The sequence below is a fragment of the Puma concolor genome, chromosome E4 (genome assembly GCF_028749965.1).
Source record: "Puma concolor isolate L17-30 chromosome E4, mPumCon1.1.hap2, whole genome shotgun sequence".
NCBI lineage: Eukaryota > Metazoa > Chordata > Mammalia > Carnivora > Felidae > Puma > Puma concolor.
In genome coordinates, this window is record NC_141683.1 from 54,345,099 (window position 1) to 54,368,815 (window position 23,717).

The 23,717-nt window shown below is 38.0% G+C and overlaps 1 protein-coding gene across 1 annotated transcript in view; it reads right to left on the reverse strand.

Moving 5' to 3' along the window:
* KLHL20 (kelch like family member 20) overlaps positions 1-21,062 on the reverse strand; it is a 64,662-nt gene extending 43,600 nt beyond the window's left edge. The window contains exons 1-3 of the mRNA XM_086693775.1: positions 20,925-21,062; positions 19,943-20,006; positions 2,475-3,048 (exon numbers count right to left, since the gene is read on the reverse strand). Coding sequence (XP_086549901.1) covers positions 2,475-3,048; positions 19,943-19,965 — 597 coding nt within the window. The 5' untranslated portion in view covers positions 19,966-20,006; positions 20,925-21,062. The remainder of the gene's footprint in view (positions 1-2,474; positions 3,049-19,942; positions 20,007-20,924) is intronic.
* Positions 21,063-23,717: the final 2,655 nt, after the last annotated feature.

Sequence of the window (23,717 nt, forward strand, 5' to 3'; positions counted from 1 at the left end):
TTTATTTACATTTGAATATCTCCTTTCATACATTGCTTATTCATACACTTTACCTATTTTTATATTGTGTTTTTCATGTTTTTTCTCACTGAATTTGTATGACTTTTATGGAAAAAATTTTCTTTCTGTCATGTATGCCCCATGTATGAGTTTGACGCTAATTTTTTGACTTAGTTTATGGTGTTATTGTTTATTGTTGTTATAAAGAACAAAAATTCTCAATTTTTATGCAATCAAATTTACCAATCTTTTATGGTTTCTGAGTTAAATCCTGTCTGAAAAGGATTAAGCCACCGTAGTTTAATTGCTATGAATTATTGTGTTGATGACTTCTAAATTTTAATCTCAGTCTAACCTCTTTTCTAAGATACAGACTCCTAAACAGTGGCCCGGCTCAGTATCTCTATTTAGACATCTCACGGGTGTCTCAAACTGAATATATGTAAAATGAAACCCATGATATTATCTCCTCAAATTGCTCCCTTCTCCAGTACATTTGTAGTACAAGTTCTCTGCTGAGTCAAACAGTGTGCAAAAGCGTGTAATTTTGAAATATACTGCCTAATTTTCTTTCAAGAAGGTTGCATCGATTTATGTTCACACTAGCAATGCAGCTCTACTGCCTTGTCTCCATGGCCTTGTCAACAGGGGAAGGAATCAAACTTTTGGATATCTGTAATCTGATAGATTACAATTTTGTAATCTGAGAAATAAAAAATAGTACTTTGGTATAGTTTTGTGTTTCAGTTATTCTGAAAAAGCTACAACAGATTTTCATATGTTTAAGAGCAATCTGAATTTGTTTACTGCCCATTTTTTGGTTAGATCATTGGTCTAGGTTATTGAACAACAGGATCTCTTGCTATATTAGAGTATTTACTGTGATAGGATATTTACTGTGATAGCTGCAAACAGTTTGCACTGTTTTTTTAAAAAATGTTTTTTAACTTATTTTTGAGAGAGCACGAGTAGGGGAGAGGCAGAGAGAAGTTGGGGACAAAGGATCCAAAGTGGGCTCTGTGCTGACAGCAGCAAGCCTGATGCAGGGCTTAAACCCATGAACCACGAGATCATGACCTGAGCCAAAGTCGGATGTTCAACCCACTGAGCCACCAAGATGTCCCTGTCTTTTTTTTTTTTTATGTTTAATTTTGAGAGAGAGAGAGAGAGAGAGAGAGAGCGCGCGCGCGCGCGCGCGCGCGAGCGTGAGTGGGGGAGGGGTAGTGAGAGAGGGAGACACAGAATCGGAAGCAGGCTCCAGGCTGTGAACTGTCAGCACAGAGCCCAAGGTGGGGCTCAAACTCACGGACTGCGAGATCATGACCTGAAGTCGGATGTTTAACCGACTGAACCACCCAGGTGCCCCCGCCTTTTTTAAAGGATTTTATTTTTAAGTAATTGTGAGGCTCGAATTCACAACCCTGATATCCAGAGTCGCAATGCTACTGACTGAGCAAACCAGGCACTCCCTGCTTTGTCTTTAACTTTTGTCTGGCTACTGTTATTTTGTTTTACCATGCAAAAATTTTTTATTTTTATGTAGCCAAATCTATCAATATTTTCTTCTATGCCTTCTGGATTAGTCAGTTAGAAAGGCCTTTCTCACTTCAAGATTAAAAAGGAATAGCTCCATGTCATCTTCTAATATTTTCATGGTTTCATGTTGTATGAAATGAAATCTTTGATCCATAGGAGGTTATCCTGGTGGAGAGAAGAGTGACTGATATTAAAGTGTAAAAGGGACCATGTCTTTGCTTAAAGTCCTTTAATTGTTTTCTGTTGCTCTTAAGATTAAATTTCAAATTCTTAACATGGTCTATTAACTCCAGTGTGATCGGGCTCTGGTCTTTCTGTAAAATCGTTATGTAATGTCTTCCCTTTTGCTCTCTGGGTCTCACTGGGTTTCTTTCAGTTTCTCAATCTAGTTATGCTTTTTCATGTCTCAGAATTTGGCTTGATCTGTTCCAGAACCAAAGTTAAATCTGTCTGTAATATACTGCTAAATCAGAGTTTAATAGTATAGGCTTCTTCTTTGTAGTACCTATTAATTATAATTAATTATTTGTGTGATTATGCATTAATGGCTATCCTCTCTGCTAGATTATAACCTCCATGAGAACACTCTGGGCATCTTGTTTACTACCATATCTTATCATTATCTTTATTAATGAATTAATAAACTGAATACAGTTTATTAATGAATCAATGAACTGTTTTCTGACTTATAAACTAGTTTATGAATATGGCTAGGGAGAATCAAATCCTTAAACCTTAACTTTTGCTGACAGAACATAAAATTGGCCTTTAAATAAAAACCAGGCTGAGAATTGATAATAACTTATTTCTTTGATATTATAAGTTAGAATCCACAGTAAATACCCAAACAGGTACATGTTAGTTAGCAGAACGTGAACTCATATTGCTCTCCTGACAAATTCATTATGAATGCATTCAAACCACCAAGTATAACTCACCTCTTGAAAGTTATGTTGAGTGAACTTGTCTGCTATCCTTAGCAACTCACGACATGAATGTGTGTCAGCAAAAGCCCGAATGCCCAGGCAATTAGAAGGATCTAATTGTCTCTTTAAGAATTCACAGCAGGCTTCCTGTATTTCTGCCAACTGGAGGAGGCAAGCAGCTGGCAGAAGGGTCTGAACATTGCCCTCTTCCACAGTTATCTGGGAGGTATACGCAAAGTCAATCAGTAGTTCCATAGCCCTCTCATCTATGTCTCGGATCACTACTTCTGTCTGACGGCTTTCTGCCAATTCTCCTGTAAACATAGCTCGGAAGTAGGGACTGCAGGCTGACAAAATGACTCGATGGGCATATATCTTCTTAGCGCCCACAACTAGCACCACATCGCATAGCTCCCGATGCTTTCTCAGAAGATTAATCACTTCCAAGGTTTGTCGAGGGTGCTTGTCTGAAATATAGGGCATGCGGGCGGGTTGGGGAACCCCTTCTGGCAGTTTATTGGGGTCTCCAAGGGTGCAGCGGCTTGTTACATCCATTCCAGTCTCTCCTGGTCGAATGTTGGTACACCTACAGGAATGGGGGAAAGGAGGGAGAAGAGATGATGGCAATATTATTAGAAACTCACTTTTGCCATAAAGTGTTCATAAGTAAAGGGATAAAGAAACCTGCAGGTAATCAAAAGGGAGAACTAAGTCCCCAAAGGGCTTCCATTCTAAGAACACGGGAACTCATAAACTTCCTTAAAGTCTTCTGAAAAACAGCATTAATGCCAAATCAGAGTACTTTCACTATGCACTCCCATAAAATAAAGGACAATTCCTTTTCCATCTCAGAAGTACTCAGATTAGAATGTCTTAGGCCACATCTTTTACAAACTACCTGTAATACATCAATAAAAATTTATGAAAAACATTTGTAAATTATTCTTTCTGCACAAAAAAGAGCTATGGACTTTAATTCCTTAATCTGGCTTAACCAAAATGTTGATATTTCTTTTTCTACAACACAGAAATGTTTCTATCTCATTATAATGGCAATATTTTAGACTTCTCTCAAGTTCAGCCAAAGGTATAAAATATAGCTCATGCTACATGAAAGGAACAAAAAGGGAGGCCAGGGCCCCTAAAATTAACTTTATATGTAGTACTGTATTTCCTTTATTCTAATATGCAAAGTTTTCACAGTTTATACAGGCGATCACAATGGTCCTAAGTAAAAAACAAACTAAAACTAAACTAAAAAAAAAAAAAAAAACTAAAAAAAAAAAAAATCCTAAGCACAGGTTACAAAAACTAGTGTTAGCAGGATGCTACAGATAATTACTGGTGGCCAGACATTCTTTTGTCTGTGAATGAGAGGAAAGCTTAGATAGAAGTTTGTAACATTAAAGAAAACTGAGGTATGGACAAATTATATGGACAAATACATGCTAGAATGTCAGCTAATAAAAGCTTTGCATATGTTTAATGCAACTTACACTACTAAGAAGTTATTAAACGAACCATATGACTTATAAGTGAGGAAATATAGTAAATAACTATGTAGTTAATCATATTAGTTTGTTCCTAGAAAGGGAAAGAATCAAACCAAATATTTTAGAAGCCATTCACAGGGAGAAATGAGTTAAAATTCCCCCCCTTGTATAAGTTCAACCATAGATGTCTCAAAAATATTTTACCATATCTTAAATTAAGATTTTCTTTTTCCCTTCAAGTCTAACCACTCTGAGGGTTGGGTACTATGGCTACTCTGTACCAGCAGCATAAAGTTTCATACACTGTAGAAAAGATGGGCCTGGGTTGAAATGCTAGTACTGACAATTACTGGGCAAGTTACTTATCCTCTGTAATCCTCAATTTCTTCAGCTGTAAAATGGGCATCTATCCTATATTGGCAAAGATTAAAGGAGATAATGCACATAAAAGCTTCCAGTTCAGGGCTTGCTACATTTTAAATTGCAGCTATTGTAGTAATAGAATTATTACGTTCCTTTCCAATGAGGTCATTATGCTTATCCATGTTAGAAATCAAGTCTGAGTTGATATGCTTCAATTAATATTTAAATAAATTTTGAATTAATAGTAATCCAGCAAGTCTGGATTGAAGTTTACCTTTACTTAGAAATCTTTTCTTCACAGTTTATGAACATTCAAGTGGGAAAGAAGATGGCAGGTGAAATAGTTTTTTAGTAGGATTCTTAGGAGCCTCTGTACAAAGATTTTGTTAGACTAATTTGGGGACAGAGATATTAAATCTGACAATCAGCCTCATTTGTTTAAAAGTACCATATATTTCCAACTGTTCCCACCAAATCAGTCAGAATCAAGGAAGGTTTACTATGGTTACAAAAGAAATATATAGGTCCATAAATAGACATTCCCCACTTTACAAATGAATACTTTTCCCAACATTTAATTTTATGTTAGGTATTTGGAGGCTTATATACTTCTGTAGCAAGAGTGCTGTAAATGGGGGCTAGGTTTAGTTGTAAAATAAACTTAGTGTGTCATAAGCAGCACTGAAAAAATGAAACATAAGAAAAAATATTGGCATATATTCCCTTTAGTTCACTGTTTCAACTGTGTGTTGTATACACACATGGATTCATATATATCTATATAATTGGGTCCCTTTGTAAGCTCTATGTTATAGCAATAAATTTAAAAGCCACTGACATAGAGTTCTGACCTGAATTTTGAAGTCCGAAGACACAAAGGCCAAGAGGTTCAAGGAGAAGGAAAAGAACATTTCTCATTTTGGGATTGATTAAGGGTTTGTTGTTGCTGTTGTGTTTGGTGGCTTTTGAGTGGGATGATGGCTGGAGCTCGGGAAGCTACTCTTACACGCAGACTTTGGAAGTCTATACGTTGGGCATTTCCTGTACATGTAAGTATGTGTTACCCTAACTGTGCTAAAGGACATCCTCTTGAGAGGCTGTAATAATTATTTTCCTTTAAAAAGGGATCTGGAAAAAATGAGGGTGACAGCTCTGTAAATTTCTCAAATTTGATACACACAACATCATAGGATCAGGGTATATGTGTGTTAATAAATTTTACATGTTAATGTTCTCCAGAAATCTTTAAATACTTTTTTTTAGATCTTTATTTATTTCTGAGACACAGAGAGACAGAGCACGAGTGGGGGAGGGGCAGAGAGGAGGGAGACACAGAATCTGAAGCAGGCCCCAGGCTCTGAGCTGTCAGTACAGAGCCTGACATGGGGCTTGAACTCACAAACCGTGAGATTGTGACCTGAGCTGAAGTAGGTCACTCAACAGACTGAGCCACCTAGGCGCCCCATCCAGAAACCTTTAAATATGAAAAGGAACCTTGCCTGCTTGTCATAATTTGTTACCTAGCTTGAAGAATGGAGATTGAGATTTGAAATAGAATGCATCATCAGATCATCTAGCATAATACCCTCCTTTAACAGATGAAGGAACTGATTTGGTTAGGTGACTTCTTTAAAATCACGAAGCTTTCTTTCAGTAGCACGGCAGGTCTCCTGAAAATCTAGGATAAACTACAATTATCTCCTGGGGCACTGTGAACATTTAAAAACGTGACTGATGTGAATGTTGGGTTAGGGAAAGAAGGGAGATGTAGAATTATTTAACAATTCAAAGTAAGATTTTCAGTTTTTTTCCTTATGGATATCCAAATTTCTGTACAACTTTTTAAAGCCCAGAAAGCTACAGTTAAACGCAGATTATTTTGGTCTAGTCATCATGAAGAACTTCACCAGTGGACTATCAGAAGAGTCAAGTAACTTGGTAAAAGGACCACAAAATGAATGTCAGGCTTAAGGAAAATAGCATAATAAAATTGAACCTAAGTCTTTCCTTTTCCAGCTTAAAAAAACCTGGGATGGTCTAAGAAATTTTCAGAATTATCTCTAAACATTTCTAAAATAGTCAAAGGTTATTACCTTTTAAAAAGTGATTCCAGGTAATATATAAGAGAAGCAAGTTTATACCTTATGTTCATATTTCATATGTAGAAATTGAGGTGTTAACTTCCTAGGTAAATGCCACAAACTTAAATTGACAAATAATTATAATGAAGATATTCAGATTTTCATAATTATCACACTGTATCTACCAGCATGAAAAAAATCTATGCTCCTCTAAGTTAGTAATTATTCTTTTAACACATATTTACTAATTGCATATAATTTACAAAGCAGTTTGTCTGAAGTGAGAAAAAAATCAAAGGAATATAAAGAGGCAATCAGGGAATCTATCTAGAAGAGGGGATACATGAATAACCAGAGAAAGGGCAATCAGGATACAAATTGTGGTCAGAAAGGCAAAAATCGGTATAGTATTTGTTTATACTGGAAAGATCCTAGATCTGATTGGCATAAGCTACAAGGTTACTTCAAGGGTATGTATTTTTGTTGTAAAGTAGGAATATTACATTGGGTTATTCTGGAACTTAGGTGAAATATCCCATACCCATGGTCCAGATCATTATATTTCTGTTTCTGATTCTACACTCACTAAGCAGTCTTCTCATGAATAATTCTTCCAGAGATATCATGTTATTTAAAAGGAGGCATAGGTGACTCTGAGTTTTAGGTCACCCTCATGTGAGTCTCACAGACTTAATCATCTATATTGAGAGTCTAACATCTGGCCTTCAGGGGACAGTTATCAGTTTACTACCCCTAAAGCTGTAGCATGGACAGGAACTACGGTATAATAAAACACCTGTGTTGAGAGGGTCCCCTGGGAAGGAGAGACTAGAAAAGGACATTTTGGGAAGAAGAAACTACATTTACATTACAAAGGCACAACCTGAAAACAAAGAATATAGTTTTTCCTTTCTCCAACAGCAACCTGTTTTTCCAAAGTACTTATAAATTCAAGCTTTCTATGCTTGGCCTTAGCCCACAGGTGATTCTGTATTCTAGAACACAAACTGTTCATAATTCCTGACATCTGGTAGAAACAGCACCATTTATGCTTGGTAATTTACAGACTGAAAAAAGCTGAGCAGTTAAAGGATAATTTTTGCCACCCATGTAAATAATCAAGGAAGCTTTTAATCACAATGCTTAATGATGCCTTGTACATGGTAGATGCTGAAAGAATAAATCACACGGTTAACGGTGCAATCAAGCTTCTTTTAAAAAGAACCAACATTAAAGACAAGATAAATTCAAAAATTCCTATTTTAATATTGACATTGCATGTTGAAATGAAAACATTTTTGTTGTAACCATAATGATGTACATAAAGACAGTACTGTTGAACTTAGATATAAACAATTTTTTATTTCACCTACATACAATAAGGAAGCTAATTTCTACATCTCTGTCTTTTCATTTAAAAGTATACCATAGCAAGAAAAAAAAAAAAAACCTGTGGTGTTAATTATTGTATGAGTACAGATTCTGACTTTTAATAATGGGTAATTTCTATGAGCAGTGGGTGTTGTAGGTAGGTGATGAACCCTGGGAATCTACCCCCAAAACCAAGAGCACACTGTATACACTACATGTTAGCCAATTCGACAACAAATTATATTTAAAAAAAATAACAGGTAGTTTCTATACTTTTATCAGTGGTCTGGTTTGCAAACTTGCTAAGAATTCCCTTAAATGAGGTCATTCTCCAAAGGTCTGTCCTCTCTGCTCTCTATACACATTCTTAGGGGGAACTCGTCTAACCTCATGGTTCCCATCATCCATATGTGAATGGCTAAAAGGGCCTTATCTTCTGTCTGAATAAATTCTGAATTTGGATCCATATGAATGTCTTGTATCACACAAGTGAAAATATCTCAATGATATATCTAAAACTGATTCCTTGATTCTCTACCTTCCTCCATGTCTCTCTTCTAGCCTTCCCCAGCTTAATAAAAAGCAATTTCATTCTTCCAGTTTCTCAGGCCAAAAATCTTGGGCCTCTTCCCTTCCACACACCCTCAAACCCAATCCATCAGCAAATCCTGTCATTCTAGCTCCAAATAATATCTAGATTCCAACTATTTCTCTACATCTTCACCAGCCCCACCCTAATTCAGGCTATTCTCACCCTTTTGTAATATTGTAATAGTCTCATAAATAGTCTTCTTGCTTCCACCTTTGCCAATTTATATTCTCTTCTCTAAAGAACCTAACTGATCGTTTAGAAAAGTCAGATTACACCACTCCTCTGCTTAAAATGCTTTAAATACTCAGTCAAAAACAAAGAATATAAGGTTTACCAGCTTCGACATGACTCTTCCCCTGGCTCGCTCTCTGAATTCATCTCCTATTGCTTTCCTCTTGCCCACTGTTCTCTAGTCACACAGACTTACCTTGATATTTTCTGGGACATACCAAGACTTCTCTTGCTTCAGACTCTTATTCCTTCTTCCTGAAAGTTTCTTCCCCCAAATATTTATGAAGCTCACGCTGTCATTTCTTTCAGATCTCTGCTCAAATGCCAACTTATCACACAACTGTAGGGGCCAAGGGCAGGCCATCTAAAGGTGGGACACTTTGGCATGAACATTGAGTTAAAAGCAATCCTGGGTCACCTGGGTGGCTCAGTCGCTTAAGGATCTGACTCTTGGTTTCGGCTCAGGTCATGATCTCAGTTCATGAGTTCAAGACCCACATCGGGCTCTGTGCTGGCAGTGTGGAGCCTACTTGGGATTGATTCTCTGTCTCCCTCTCTCTCTCTGCCCCACCCCTGTTCTCTTTTAGTAAATAAACGTAAAATATATATATATATATATATATATATATATATATATATATATATGTATATATATGTAAATAAAAGCACTCCAAACCCAGCAGATTCAGTAAAAGCTCTTCACCTCCCCTTCAACTGCCTGCTTTACCAGGAAGACAGCTATTGACAGAGATTCCTCTTTATCTAAGAAACTAATCTGCAGAATAGGATACCTTTGTTTTCCAAACATCTTTCCCTTCTAATGGTCTTTCTCCCCTTTGTACCCTCAGTCCAATACCCCTTGCCTTAGCTCACATAAGCATCATGTTGCCTATCTTTGGGATTTCCATGTCTGCGTGGATTCCCTCTACAGATGCTATTGAATTTGATTTCCTCATTGTCTCATTGTTAATTTGATTCTAAGTCCAGCTTGAAGGACCTTGAATGGCAGAGGAAATTCCTTCTCCCCAACACCACCTTATATGAAATAGTATCTCTTATTTCTACCACTCTATACCCTTTAATTTTCTTCATAAATATATTCCCTCCTAACATACTATATTGGCTTTATCGCCTAATTAGAATATAAGATCAATGAGAACAAGGCCCTTGTTTTCTTTTGCTCACTGCTATATCCCAATACTGGGGTCTAGTGTTCACTAAATTGTTGTTAAATGAATTCAACTTTTCTTTCTGCCAAAATAAATTATACCCTCCGAACTCTTGTCTCATTCTCTCAAAACCAGGTTTGTAGCCAGGCAAGCTTGTAGCCAGGTTCAAACCTTACCTCCATTACTTATTAGGTATAATCTTGGGCAAATTGCTTAACTTCCTGATCCTCAAGTTAATTATTTGTAACATAGGGATAATTACACTTACCTCACAAAGAGTGACAGTGTTGGGATTTGTCTGAATGTAGGTCCTCTGACTTTGAAGTCAGTGCCTTACAATTCCAAACTATCTTAGGCAACTGGATTGAGTGTTTGAAACAGAAATGACTCTGGTAATCTGATTTATGTGGTTGTCATTCTTAGAAGGGAAAAAAAAGCAAGCATATTGCCACATGGCTAGACCACACTGCCCTTTTAGCAGAATGAGAAGCAATGACAACAGGGATTACCGGTAGGCTGACGCTTTAAGGAGTACCTCATTTTAAATGTTCTGAGAAGCTGTATTTAATTCTAGCAATTTAATTCTAGAAGCCATATTTAATTCTATACACTAAGTTATTTCTCCTATGGTTATGCTATTTGTTTTTGTAAATGTGTACTTTTAAAATTCTGAGCACACATCCTCCATTATTCTTATTACAACCACGGGATTCTACTGGCAGAAAAGCGAGTTTTTTGGTACATTTTTCTGGGCACCTTTTGAAAGGAAGTTATAATAAGGGTCCTAGAAATAGATTGTGTTCACACCTCGTCACATCTATATTCACAACTTCTTTGTTTGGAGTCTGATGAAATAAATACTCTAAAGAGTTGGGGGTGGGATGGTAAACTGAGGTGTGATCTGCTCCCCAGGACAGAACCCTAAGAAAGGTTTTAATTAAATCTTAGGGCGGCAAGCTTTATTGTCCAAGTAAAAATTCATCTAGAAAAACAAGAAGATCTCAAATTATTTGCTTTTTCAATATGTGGCTTTTTATTCCAATATTGAACAAATGACATTACAAATATACACAAAAAAGAAACTGAACTCAAATAACATTTTTATTAACTTAATTTACAAGATTAATCTATATGTATTTTAAGATTTAAGGAGGCAAGTGGAAAGGATTATTCTGGACTCTATCCACATTTAACAAACTAGGGAGACCAAACAGAGCTTCTGCCTTCTCCCCGAAAGACTCTGTCAATTCTGGGAAAGAATCAGTCTATCTAAAACCAAAGGGTATAAAATCTACTAATAATAACTTTAGCAGATTTTGTATTCTTTTAGCACTGATGAAAAACATAACTTCAAGATAAATTCTATTAATACCATATTTTACCATCATCTCTCTCAAATTTTAACATAATCTTGATTTTGTTCCTCCTCTAGCCATGTGTTTCAGGGGAAGATGACCATGTTTTGAAGGATGAATCCTGACTTCTTTCAAATCATTTAGCTGATGGCATTCTCTTACCTAAGCTGCTCATCAAATTACAGGAACAGATTTACATTCCATAATTTAGGTAGTTTCTTCTGCAGGGCATTAACAAGGAAGAATGCAGCATTCTACACTGGTAGGTGGTAGTGGGATGGGAGACCAATTTTAGGGCAGGATTAAGCCGACACTGCACAAACTACACTGGAGAGACAGAGAACTTGGGTCCAAGATGATATTACCAAGCCACTGCATCAACCAGTCTTGGAGCCCAACCCGACCTCTGGCCTTCTGGTTATGTAAATAAAAGATTTCCATGTTGATTATGCTAGTCTGAGTCAGGACTTTCAGCCCAAAGCATTCTGATACCAAAAACATGGTAGTTAAAATGTGAAACGGTAAAATCAGCCATGCATTCTAAATTTCCTAACCAATTTGAATTTAGAAATTTACTCTTGCTTTGATTAGTAAATTAGTCTTTTTTTAAAAAATATATTTTTTTTATTTTTAAAAAATTTTTTTCAACGTTTTTTATTTATTTTTGGGACAGAGAGAGACAGAGCATGAACGGGGGGGGGGGGGGGGGGCAGAGAGAGAGGGAGACACAGAATCGGAAACAGGCTCCAGGCTCTGAGCCATCAGCCCAGAGCCTGACGCGGGCTCGAACTCACGGAAGGCAAGATCGTGACCTGGCTGAAGTCGGACGCTTAACCGACTGCGCCACCCAGGCGCCCCTAAAAATATTTTTTAAAAATGTTTATTTACTTTGATTTGAGAGACAGAGCATAAGTAGAAGAGGAGCTAGGTGGTGGGCGGAGAGTGAATCTGAAGCAGAGCTTCGTGGGGCTTGATCTCAAAAACTGGGAGATTATGACCTGAGCTGAAATCAAGAGACGCTTAACCAACTGAGCCACCCAGGCGCCCCCAACTACTCTTGTATACAGAGGGTCTTCCTCCATTATTATCATATTTTCTAGACATGGTACTGATAGATTTAAGATCATGGTCTGAATGTGTGGCTTTTCTTTCAAATGAAATGAAAATGTGAGAAGACTAGATATTGTTCTTTACTGACTGTTCAATTCCCACTAGGCTGTTATATTCACTTTTAAAATATTGTGTTTCTTTGACACCAGATATATGAGGGTGCTTAATAAAAATTCAGGCTCCTGAGGTGCTAGAGAATCAGAATCTCTGGTGATATGACTCTAGAATCTGTATTTAGCAAGCAGGTAATTTTAAACACATTAAAATGTGAATAAATGACTGACTTAATAAAATCTGACTAATAAAATAAAAATCTCTTTTTCAGTGGAAGTCAGTTTTTACAAAAAGAATATACTGACCTAAGTTGAAGGGAAATAACAGAGTGGGGAAAGCAAGCATTCAAAATGCAGCTATAAAGGAAAAAAAAAGTAAAACATATTGTCAAACATATAAATTAAACAAGAAGGATTCACTTACCCAAAATGTCAATAAATCTAAACAATTCTATAAGGCAAGCATCAGATATTATGGAATCAGTTTAAGAAACTATAATTACTACAACTGAATCTCTACATAGTGAGAAGAAAAAAACTGCTATTATAAATTTTCAATTATTGTTATTTTACATTCTGGGGAAAGGAACAGCATTTATTTCAGAGACAGATGCTGCTTTTGAGAAAACGAGTATTTAGGCCCTTTAATTATGAAAGGCAAGGTGAGGTCCCCCTAGAATGACAAAGACCACCAGAAGGGTTTTGCTTACAGGTTTTGTTTTGCTTTGAGATTGAAACTGAAATTGCATTTGAGTACCATCAGGAGGTACTCTTAGTTCGCCACAGTCCCTACCACTCTATCTTATGTGAAGCCATGCCACACATTCAATATGATCTAAAGACATTAAGATTTTGTTTTTTAACCACTTCTACTAGAGATATCAGGATTGTAACAAAGAGACTAAACTGCTCAGTATAATAAAGTAACAATAATTGAGAAGGGAGAATTATAACACATGGGAAAGGAAAGGGGGGCACTGATAAAAATGGTGGCAGGTTGTGATCTAAGGGGAGACAGCCAGTAAGAAAATAATGAATAGTCAAAAAACTTCATTATCCCTAAATTTTCAGTAAAAACCTGAAGTTTCCAATGGCAGTGGTTAATGAAGGTAAAGAAAGAGATACTGGGTATGGAGTATTTCCAAAATGAAGTTTGCCTGTGACAAGAAGAGACCTTTAATGTCAGTTTAAAGTGGAAGAAGACTAGAAAATGATATATACTAATATGAAGAATGAGAAAGAGGGAGCAATTTAAAAAAATAATAGAGAATAAATGATGGTGCGAGATCCTTGAAGAGGGGGAGTATACAGAACCAAAATACAGAGGAATGACTCTTTGACAAAAGGTAGAAAGGCTTACATAAGAGCTCAGAGGAAGGGAGTAAGGGGGCGGAGATAATGAGGAAACAGATACATTTATTTTGTGGTAAGGAGGTATCAGGGCCTTGGGAAAGTTCATACCTGATGGCCTCTATTTTTTCTGTGAAGTTGGGGGAGCAGGCCATTGCTGGCAGTGAGAGGGGTAGTGACAGGGTCATGAGAGAATGCATGAAGGTGTGACACAGCTGCTTCAGGCAGTGAGTACGCGTTAACTGGGGAATGAGTAAGCATTAACCAGGGACCTACAGATTTACTGTTGGATAACTCTGTTGGCTCAAATAATATACGTTTTAATTGTTTATTTTTTTATTTATCATTCTGAGAGACAGAGGAGAGAGAGAGAGTAGGGAGTGGGGGTAAAGAGAGAAGGGGAGAGAGAATGCCAAGCAGGCTCCACGCTGTCAGGGCACAGCCTGATGCAGGGCTCAATCCCATAAGCTGTGAGATCATGACCTGAGCTAAAATCAAGAGCTGGATGCTTAGCTGACTGAGCCACCCAGGCACCCCTGGCTCAAATAGTATTAAAGATTCTGATTAGAGTAGCATGAATTCCCCATGGCTTCTTTTTTCCAGCAGTAATCAGCAGTCTAAATCAAGGAATATAAATGCTTGCATTAATCAAGAGTTGGGAGATGCCACACAATCTAGGGAGTTACGTGATGGCTAGAAAATGGTTGAAGTGGTTGCAGAAACAGTAGGGGCAAAGGCATGTTGAACTGATAGAGTGGCATTCCAGAGGTTATTCTCAGAAAACAAGTTATGAAGACTTATTATCCCAGAGAGAAAGTTTTTCTCAGTGTGAGTAGGAATGAATAGTCAAAATAAGTAAAGGTGAAAGTCATAAGAATGTATGTATGTATCTATGTATCTGTGTGTTTATTTATCAAAAAAATGTTTAATGTTTATTTCTGAGAGAGAGAGAGAGACAGATCATGAGCAGGGGCAGAGAGAGAGGGAGACACAGAATCTGAAACAGGCTCCAGGTTCTGAGCTGTCAGCACAGAGCCTGACGTGGGGCTTGAACTAAGGAACAGTGAGATCATGGCCCGAGCTGAAGTTGGACGCTCAACCGAGCCACCCAGGCACCCCACAAGAATGTATTTATTTATGTTTGTACTCTATAGTTAAAAGTTTGTTTTAAAAGTCCCAACAATCTAGGAAGTCACGGAAATGTGGGGTAAAGAGATGGGTAATTTCCACGAACACTGATACCTCTACCCACCCAAAATGTGTAAGCCACCCTCAAATTTCAGGGCTACCATGTCACACATTCCTTAGACCTTTTACTCCAAAAGTAATATTCTTAGTTGAGGAAAGAGCCATTTTCTGTAAGGGGTTAACATAATTTGAAATCAACACAATAAAAAGTTTAGAAAACACAGTCTCTGCTTCTAAAGCATTTATAATCAAGTTTTGTCTCCTAGTCCAAAGACCTGCAAATCTTTTCTTAGCCTGGAATTGTGCTCCCTACCTAAATGAACATCTCTCCCTTTATACTTCAAAAGTTCTGGGGGCGCCTGGGTGGCGCAGTCGGTTAAGCGTCCGACTTCAGCCAGGTCACGATCTCGCGCTCCGTGAGTTCGAGCCCCGCGTCGGGCTCTGGGCTGATGGCTCAGAGCCTGGAGCCTGTTTCCAATTCTGTGTCTCCCTCTCTCTCTGCCCCTCCCCCGTTCATGCTCTGTCTCTCTCTGTCCCAAAAATAAATAAATGTTGAAAAAAAAAATAAAAAAAGTTCTGTTTTAATTCGGAAATTAACAGCCTTCTCTTAAAAAAACAAACAAACAAAAAAAAAAGATTCAGCTAAACTGACCATTATCTAAAGTCCCAAGCAGGCTCGAAAAAAGAGAAAACTACAGATAGGAGTATAAAAATCCTTAAGACAGAAATAATAGCCCAAAGTGCCAGCTCTGCTTACCAAGAGGGCACCCACTAGCACTACATAAATTCCATACCTGATTCCATACCAGGAAGTCAGGCTGTAACCCCTTAATCTGAAAACAGGTCATAAATGCTTTAGCCCTAAAATACCTCATCCCTGCTTACTGGGTAAAATGAGTATCAGGATTGGTCCAGCCATCAAGGCATGAAGGAGGAAGAGCATGCAAACAAGCTAGCCTCCCTTTACGTCAGGACAGCCAGGGCCTCCCTAGGATACCTCTTAGCAGATTCTGCTGACATTTCATTGGCAGCACTGTGTTATACGGCCATCTCAAATGCAAAGAAGATGATGATACCAAGCATAATATTTTATGTTCCGGTTTCTATATAGTAAAGGAAAGGAAGAACAGTTGTTCAGCAAGCTAACCTACAGTGCATGCCACACCAAGGAAGAGTCATTTTACACTAGCAGGTACATTTTACACTACTATTTTTAAACATGCATTTTAGACGGATTAAAATAAATAGGAAATTCTAAAGATATGAGACCTGAATGGGATTGTTATTGTTGTTTGAAGCAAGGAGAAGCTCATCTGATCTTGAGGTTCTGTCCTTGGCATCCCCCCTTTTCTGTTCTACCCTCATTCATGCCTACAACTTCAAGAACATTCTGTGGGATGCTGATGCGCAATTTTTTGCATCTCTTCTGCTCTCTTGTGTCCCAAACCCGTATTCCAGTTATATGCTGGCTATCTCTGTTGGCTGGTTTCCTAGACATAACAATCTTAAAACGTATGAAAGAGAAACTACTTCTGGCTTACTGAAACCTGTTGGTGCCTCTTCCTGTATTTTTTATCTCATCATGGCAGCACCTGGTTTCCCAAGCTGAAATCCTTGGAGTCATTTATGCTGCTACCTTTTCCTTATTCTATATCCACCAAATCCTTTTGATGTCACTATTAGACAGTCTTAATTCCATCCTCTTCTCTCAGTCCCCACTGCCACAGATCTACTTCCAATCGCCGTCAGGTTTCACCTAAACCACCACAACTCCTGTAATTAGTTTCTTTGCCGTCATTTCTTCCCTCTTTCTAGTCTATGCCCTTTCCTCCCAAAGATCAGCCCCAAGAACAAATCTAATCTATATAACAATGCACACTGGTTCTTAAATACCTAGAGGATAAAGCCGAACTCTTTCCCATGGATGCAGCCTAATTCTCTATGATTTTTCCCTGTTTCACTTTTTCTGCCCCCACATGCTCTACACTGCAGATATACTCACCATTCCATTCATGTCATATACTTGCAGGTCTTCGTGTCTTTTTTTGAGGTGGGGGCACAGCACAGATGTTCCTTCTGTTTATGGGGTCTTTAATTAACTTCCTTCTTTAAATTCGTATCTTTTAAAGTACATTCTTTACTTTAAAGCAAATCCTTATCCTTTCTAGAAGATCCAGCTCAAATATCACCATCTCTGTGAAGCTTTCCTCATCTTCACAGAGCAGAAGTTCCCTTCTCTATGTTTACATCTCTATTAAAATTCTGTTCATGTTGTAGTATGGTGTCTATTCACATGTCTTTCCATCTCTTCATCTGCATATATACAGTATATGGGCATATAATCAGTTCTATAGAAATGTTTGGCGAGTGAATGAATCAATTCCTAATAAAATCAGGCTCAGTTTCCTATTTATATATTTAAGGAAGGAAATAATTACATTGCAAAATGATTTAGTATCTCTAAATGAAATACATGATTAAAAAATAATATCTGAGGGGTGCCTGGGTGGCTCAGTCCATTAAGCATCCAGCTTCAACTCAGGTCATGATCTTGCAGTTTGTGGGTTCAAGCCCCATATCGGGTTCTGTGCTGACAGCTCAGAGCCTGGAGCCTGCTTTGGATCTGTCTCTCCTCCTCTCTTTGCCCCTTCCCTGCTCACATTCTGTCTCTCTCTCTCAAAAATAAATAAACATTAAAAAATAATATGTTGGGAAACAGGCATATTTTTGGTGAGACTAGATTGGTATAATCTCTAAGGAAGGAAATTTGTCAATATATACCAAAATTTAAAAACACACATACTCTTTGGGCAATTCTACATCTAAGAATTTATTCTATGCATACACATTTGGGCAAAAACAACTGGCAAGGATATTCACTGCAGACTGGTTGTAATAGCAAAATATTTGAAATAGCTTTAAGTGTCTCCGAAAAGGACTGGTTAACTATATGGCACTTACAGACAATGAAAGACTAAGTAGCTAGCAAAAAGAATAAGGTGGGTCTATATGTATTTGTCATAATCTACAAGATAATGTGTGAAGTGAAAAAAGAAAGATATCGTAGAATGTGCATGGTATGCTGACATCAGTGTTTTTAGAAAAGGAGAGTTGTTGTGTATGCTTGTATGTCCATTATGTTTATGAAAAATGAATAAGAAACTGTTTGTAGTGGTTGCCTATAAAGAGAACTGGGATCTGGGGTCAGCATTGGGAGACTTACTTTTCACTGACCATCTTATTGTATCTTTTAAATTTTGTATCTGTACACATAATGGCTATTTAAATGAATTCAATGAAGCTTTACTAGTAAGGTGTCAATCAATTTCATAAAACTTTGTAATTAAGCATTAAAATACCTTTAACGAACTTGTTTTCAGCCTTTTCTTGTTCATATTTTTTGGCAGGTAGCACGCAGGGAAAAAGTCTGCAGGTACTGTTTAGTCATTTAAATGATTATTCAGGAATCATTAGACACCAGGGATGCAAAGGTATAGAAGACTCAAAATTCTCTAGTAGGGAGAATAAACGTGTATTCAAATAATCTTAATACAGTTACTTCTTATTCAAAGCTTCTCCAATAGCAGCTAAGTATAAAACCAACATTACTGCACAGAGACTGCCTTCTGGGCTGCAGCTACAAGAATGACAGCCAAGCAGGGAAAGGTAAGCAAATGTAAAATTACATCTGAGATCAATGGGTAGGCCAGGCTCTGGCCAAGTGATGGTGATGAAGAAAGAGCTGTAGCTTGACAATTAATGGCACAAGAATTCTCTCAACATGATTTTGAATAACTGGCAGTATTATATAATAAAGCAAGAAAAAAAAGCATGTAGATATGAGTGATTAAGTGAATATTTTATATAGAAATTACTGATAAACCAAAGACATTCCCACGCTGTGCCTTCTCTTTTTAAAAAATAATAAGCTCTTATTTTAGCAATTACATAAGATATGACATTTATGGCAGGTGAGGAACAGAAGCAATGAGGAAGAGAAGCAATCAGTGGTTTTTGCAACCATGATACAGGATAAAGTGGTAAAGCATTTAATAGATGTTAATTTCTTCATGTACTCTGCAGTCAAATATTATTCCTACATGAAGTTAGATACAAATAAGATACTGACATTTGTTACATCATATCATCTTTAATCTGGAGATCTCAAAGCATTTGAAAGCATTCATTAGTTCCCAATATCCTGGTCAGATACATTAGAAAAATAAGTTGGGGCACAGAGAAGGTAAACAGTTCAAGGTCAATCAAAAAATCAATAACAGATTTGGAAAACAATATATATTATTGTTCCTGGTCCTAAGTCATAAGTCATACCCCCATCATTTAATGTTTCTTCCCCTAAAATGTTTTTTTCTCTTCTCTGGCTCTGCCAGAGCCATTTCTCTTTGATGCTAAGTAACAAAGGATTACATACAGTTCAATAAATGTGAAATGAGTTTAAAGAACAAAGAAAAAGAACTGGGCTGATTTTGTTTTGATGACTCTAGATCTATTTGTTAGAAAAGATTAAGAAAAAACATTATCAACTTTAGAATTGGGAGGGCTTATGATTGTCTATATAATCTTACACTCTGTTCCATTTTTCTATGGGTTAAGTTATTATGTCCACTACCTTTTTCAGTCCCCCAAGAATCTTTCCTGCAATGCAGCTATTTTAATTAACAGAACAAATGTACTATTGATCATCAATAAAATAGGCCAAACCATAATTAGGTATACGTACAGTGTATTACAAATTATTATTATTCTTCAATGGCAACAGAACCTTCTACATTCTATAGAGAATTGACGACTAAGGAACTCAGAGAGTATCATATCACACTTAATGATTATCACAAAAATTACCATGCAAGAAGGAAAATTTAAATGTTAACAACTACGTAAAATTCATAACGTTCTTTAGACATGTAAGTACTATATTGGGCTCTTATTTAAAATGTGATTAATTCTAGATAATACTTTTGATTTATTTTAGAACAAGAATCATCAGTTCCAGCAGAATTTGGTAAAGTTTGAAAACCCTTTCAAAAAATTAAATGAAGTCCTGAATTATTCCATGTTGAATTTCAATCAGTGAAACTGAAGGTTTTCCTCCTAAAAGCCTACCTGCGCATTGGCTTTCCTTCCATGCACCATGAAAAGTACCCTTCACCACACTCTACAGCCGAACCTAAGACAACAGAAAAGCAGTAACTTAATAAAAAACTATTTCTGATCTTTCCAGTAACAATCTCTATATAATCATTTCGTTCAGTGATAAAAAAAAAAAAAAAACAACTTTACATCATATTATACCACAGGCCTTTTGCATCTGCACCGTCATAACCTTAGTGCCTTTAAGATGACTATCCTCAGTCTGGATATAGACATGGAAAGCTAAAACGATTATAAGTGAAAGTGAAGAAAGCGCGCTTATACAGTCCTGATTGCTAGGTTAGTTTTGGCCTCTCCTCAAAAAGTGCTTGAAGACGTTTAACTTTTGGCCTCACTATCAAGTATACCTACAGAACACATTTACCCACAGAAGTAATAAGAGGATAGACTGGATAGGGAACACGCTGGCTTAACAACGGATCTGAAGCTTTAACTTGTCCCGAAGTGACAGGAGCAGGGGGCCGGCATTTGCCTTTAAAAACAAACGACTCCGCTTCCGACAGTCGGGCAGCACGAACGGAGCAGAGTTCTGGTTCCAGACTAACATTCTCCTTACAAGCCCTTCGTTCAGTGCCCGAAACAATGTCCACCACCCACTTGGCAAGACCTCGGTAGGTCCCGAGGGTTAAATGGGACGCACAGTACCCATTTCCTTCCCCCGAATACCAGCTCTTGTCCGGGGAAGCTGTGCAGGGTAAGAACCCCAGCGTCCCCCAGGGCTCCCGGGTAGGGGTGTCAGCCAGCTAGAGCGCAGTCTGGTGCCCCGCGAGGCCCAGCCCCAGCGCCCCAAAAGCCCCGTTTCGGCGCCCACTGACAGGCGGCAGGCGAAGCACGGCCCCCTACCCCACCCGGCAGCTCAGCAACTTAGGACCAGATTTGCAAAGCAAGTTCTGGGCGCTGTCCACTGTCTCCTGCTCTAAGGCGGCTAACTCACCGGCTCTGTCACTTTCTTCTCTGCCGCCGCCCCCTCTCTGCCTGCTCCACTGCCGCCGCTAGCGCAGGCAGGATCAGATCCTCAAACTATTTCCTCCCCACCCCTCTCGTCTCTTCAGCAGCGGAAGCGGTCCTGTTCCTAAATCGTTCCTTCTGGAACTCATACAGCCCGCCAAAAGGTTCCGGCGCGGCTCAGGAAGTAGCCGCGCCCTTTGCTGGAGATTCGGATCGCCTCAAAGACTGCCTGTCCTCTTAGCCACTTCCTCCAATCCTGAGGATGACCACTTTGCAAGTTCACAGCTGATCTGACAGTATTTGAATACCGAAGTTTCCTTCTTTCTTCTTTGTTTTCCCCACCAGAAGGCAATAGAAAAATGGGTGTAGTCACAAAAAGCTAGGAATTATTTATCCGTAGCTTGTAGGTCTCCTATTGCACTGTATAGGCACAATGTTGCCCCTCATTGTGGAGTGTATGATTGACGCGTGCGTAGGCGGGGCTGACATATCTCTCTTAGGCCCCTGCAATGTGCAAGCTGCTGGGGATACACAGCCAAATCAGAAATAGACCTGACCTTCCAGATTTCCCACAGTTTAGCTTTCAAGATACTTCACCAAGGACAAACAGATTAGCAGGAGAAAAACAAAAAGTGTTTGTCCAGACACTTTATGCCGACATTTCAAACACTTCCTCTGTGTGAAAAATTCTTTTTCAATTTGTGCTCTGCCCGATTTTACCAGACCACACAGCCATCTGATTTTTACTACACATTTAGACAATATACAAGTGATAAGGTCGGGGACTCAGTTTCAGTAATATCAGTGAAAGACTGTTGCTGTTTTCCTGATATCTTGTAGGCTAAGCATGAATTTAGCCAGATTTTCTTTAGCTGTTCTTCCCATGGGATTGACATATTTGTCCAGTTGTTTCTGAAAGAGAAAGAATACCTTCTGTTAATTAGGTTGTAGTGGGAAACGTGTCACCTTTAGATCCAGACCCCCATATTTTGAAATCCTAGTGCTGTGACTGACTTTGTGATCTTGGTCAAAGTTCTTAATCTCCTAAGCATTAGTTTTCTTTGTGTAAAAGAATAATAATGCCTCTTGTATAAAGTTGTTTTGAGAAATAAATTATAATGAAGATCATGTCGTGTGTATGGCACTTAGTAGGTATTCAACGGATGCCAATTTTGTTGCATGCCAAGTACTGCACTAGGCTTTGGAAATACAATCATGAATGAGATAGACAACATCCTAAAGCTCTAGTGATCATTTATGTGGTTATGGTGGTTGTTTTCCATTATGAGTAGTTGATCTAAATCATCTCCAAGCAAATGACCCAATACTGACTAGTGAGAAATCAGAGGAAATCTAATGGGGACTGGGGACTTCCTAGTAAATTTAGAAGAGATGCAATAAGAGATAGCATCTTTTCTCTCTGGCCATTGTTGTGTCTGGATATGACAACTGACACCACTACAACCATTTTGCAACCATGAGAGAAGCCAGAGGAGAGTGAAGCTAGAGAGTAAGGATGGTAGAACATAGAGGCTGAAAGAATTTGGGTCCTTGAATGTCATTTTTAAACTACTCATCCTTCCTTGCCCAGAGACTGCCCTATTGTTGGACTTCTAGTTATGTAAGATAATAAATTTCATATTTTAAAGTGAGTTGGGGGTTTCTAATACCTGCAGCCAGAAGCATACTAATTCATGTAAAAGGATATAGACAATAAACAAGTAAATAAGCAAAATAATTCCAGTCAGTGGCAAATGCTAGTAAGGAAGAAGATAAACAGGGTGATGTTAGGGAGAGTGATTAGTTAAGGCAAGGAGAGGCTACTTTATTTTTTTATTTTTATTTAAAAATTTTTTAATGTTTACTATTTATTTTTGAGAGAGATAGACAGAATGAGAGTGGGAGAGGAGCAGAGAGAGAGAGAGAGACAGGGAGATACAGAATCCAAAGCAGCTCCAGGCTCTGAGCTGTCAGCACAGAGCCCCACGCGGGGCTTGAACCCACGAACCGCAAGATCATGACCTGAGCTGAAGTACAACGCTTAACCAACTGAGCCACCCAGGTGCCCCTATTTATTTATTTTTATTAAAAATTTTTTATTTGAGAATAGGTAACACAATGTTACATTACTTTTCAGTGTACAACATAGTAATTCAATATCTCTATACATTATGCTATGCTTACTACAAGTGTAGCTATTATCTGTCCTGTTACATCACTATTACAATATCATTGACTATATTCCCTATGCTGTACCTTTTGTTCCCATGACATTCATTCCAGAATTGTTGCCTGTATCTCTAACTCCTCTTCATCCATTTTACCCATTTCCCCATGCTCCTTCCCTCTAGCAACCATCAGTTTGTTCTCTGTATTTATACGTCTGATTCTGCTTATTTTTTATTTGTTTTGTTTTTTAGATTCTACATATGAGTGAAATCATATGGTATTTGTCTTTCTTGGTCTTATTTCATTTAGCATAAAATCCTCAAGGTTCATCCGTGGGGAGAGGCTACATTATTTCTGTTGTTGTTGTTATTTTTAAATATTTATTTTTGAGAGACAGTGAGAGAGAGTATGCTCACACGCGAGCAGGGGAAAGGCAGACAGAGAGGGAGACAGAGGCTTGGAAGTGGGCTCTGCACTGATAGCAGAGAGCTTAATGCCGGGCTTGAACTAATGAAAGGTGAGATGATGACCTGAGCCAAAGTCAGATCTTTTTTAAAAATTATTATTAATTTATTTTCAAGTTAGTTAACATACAGTGTTGTCTTGGCTT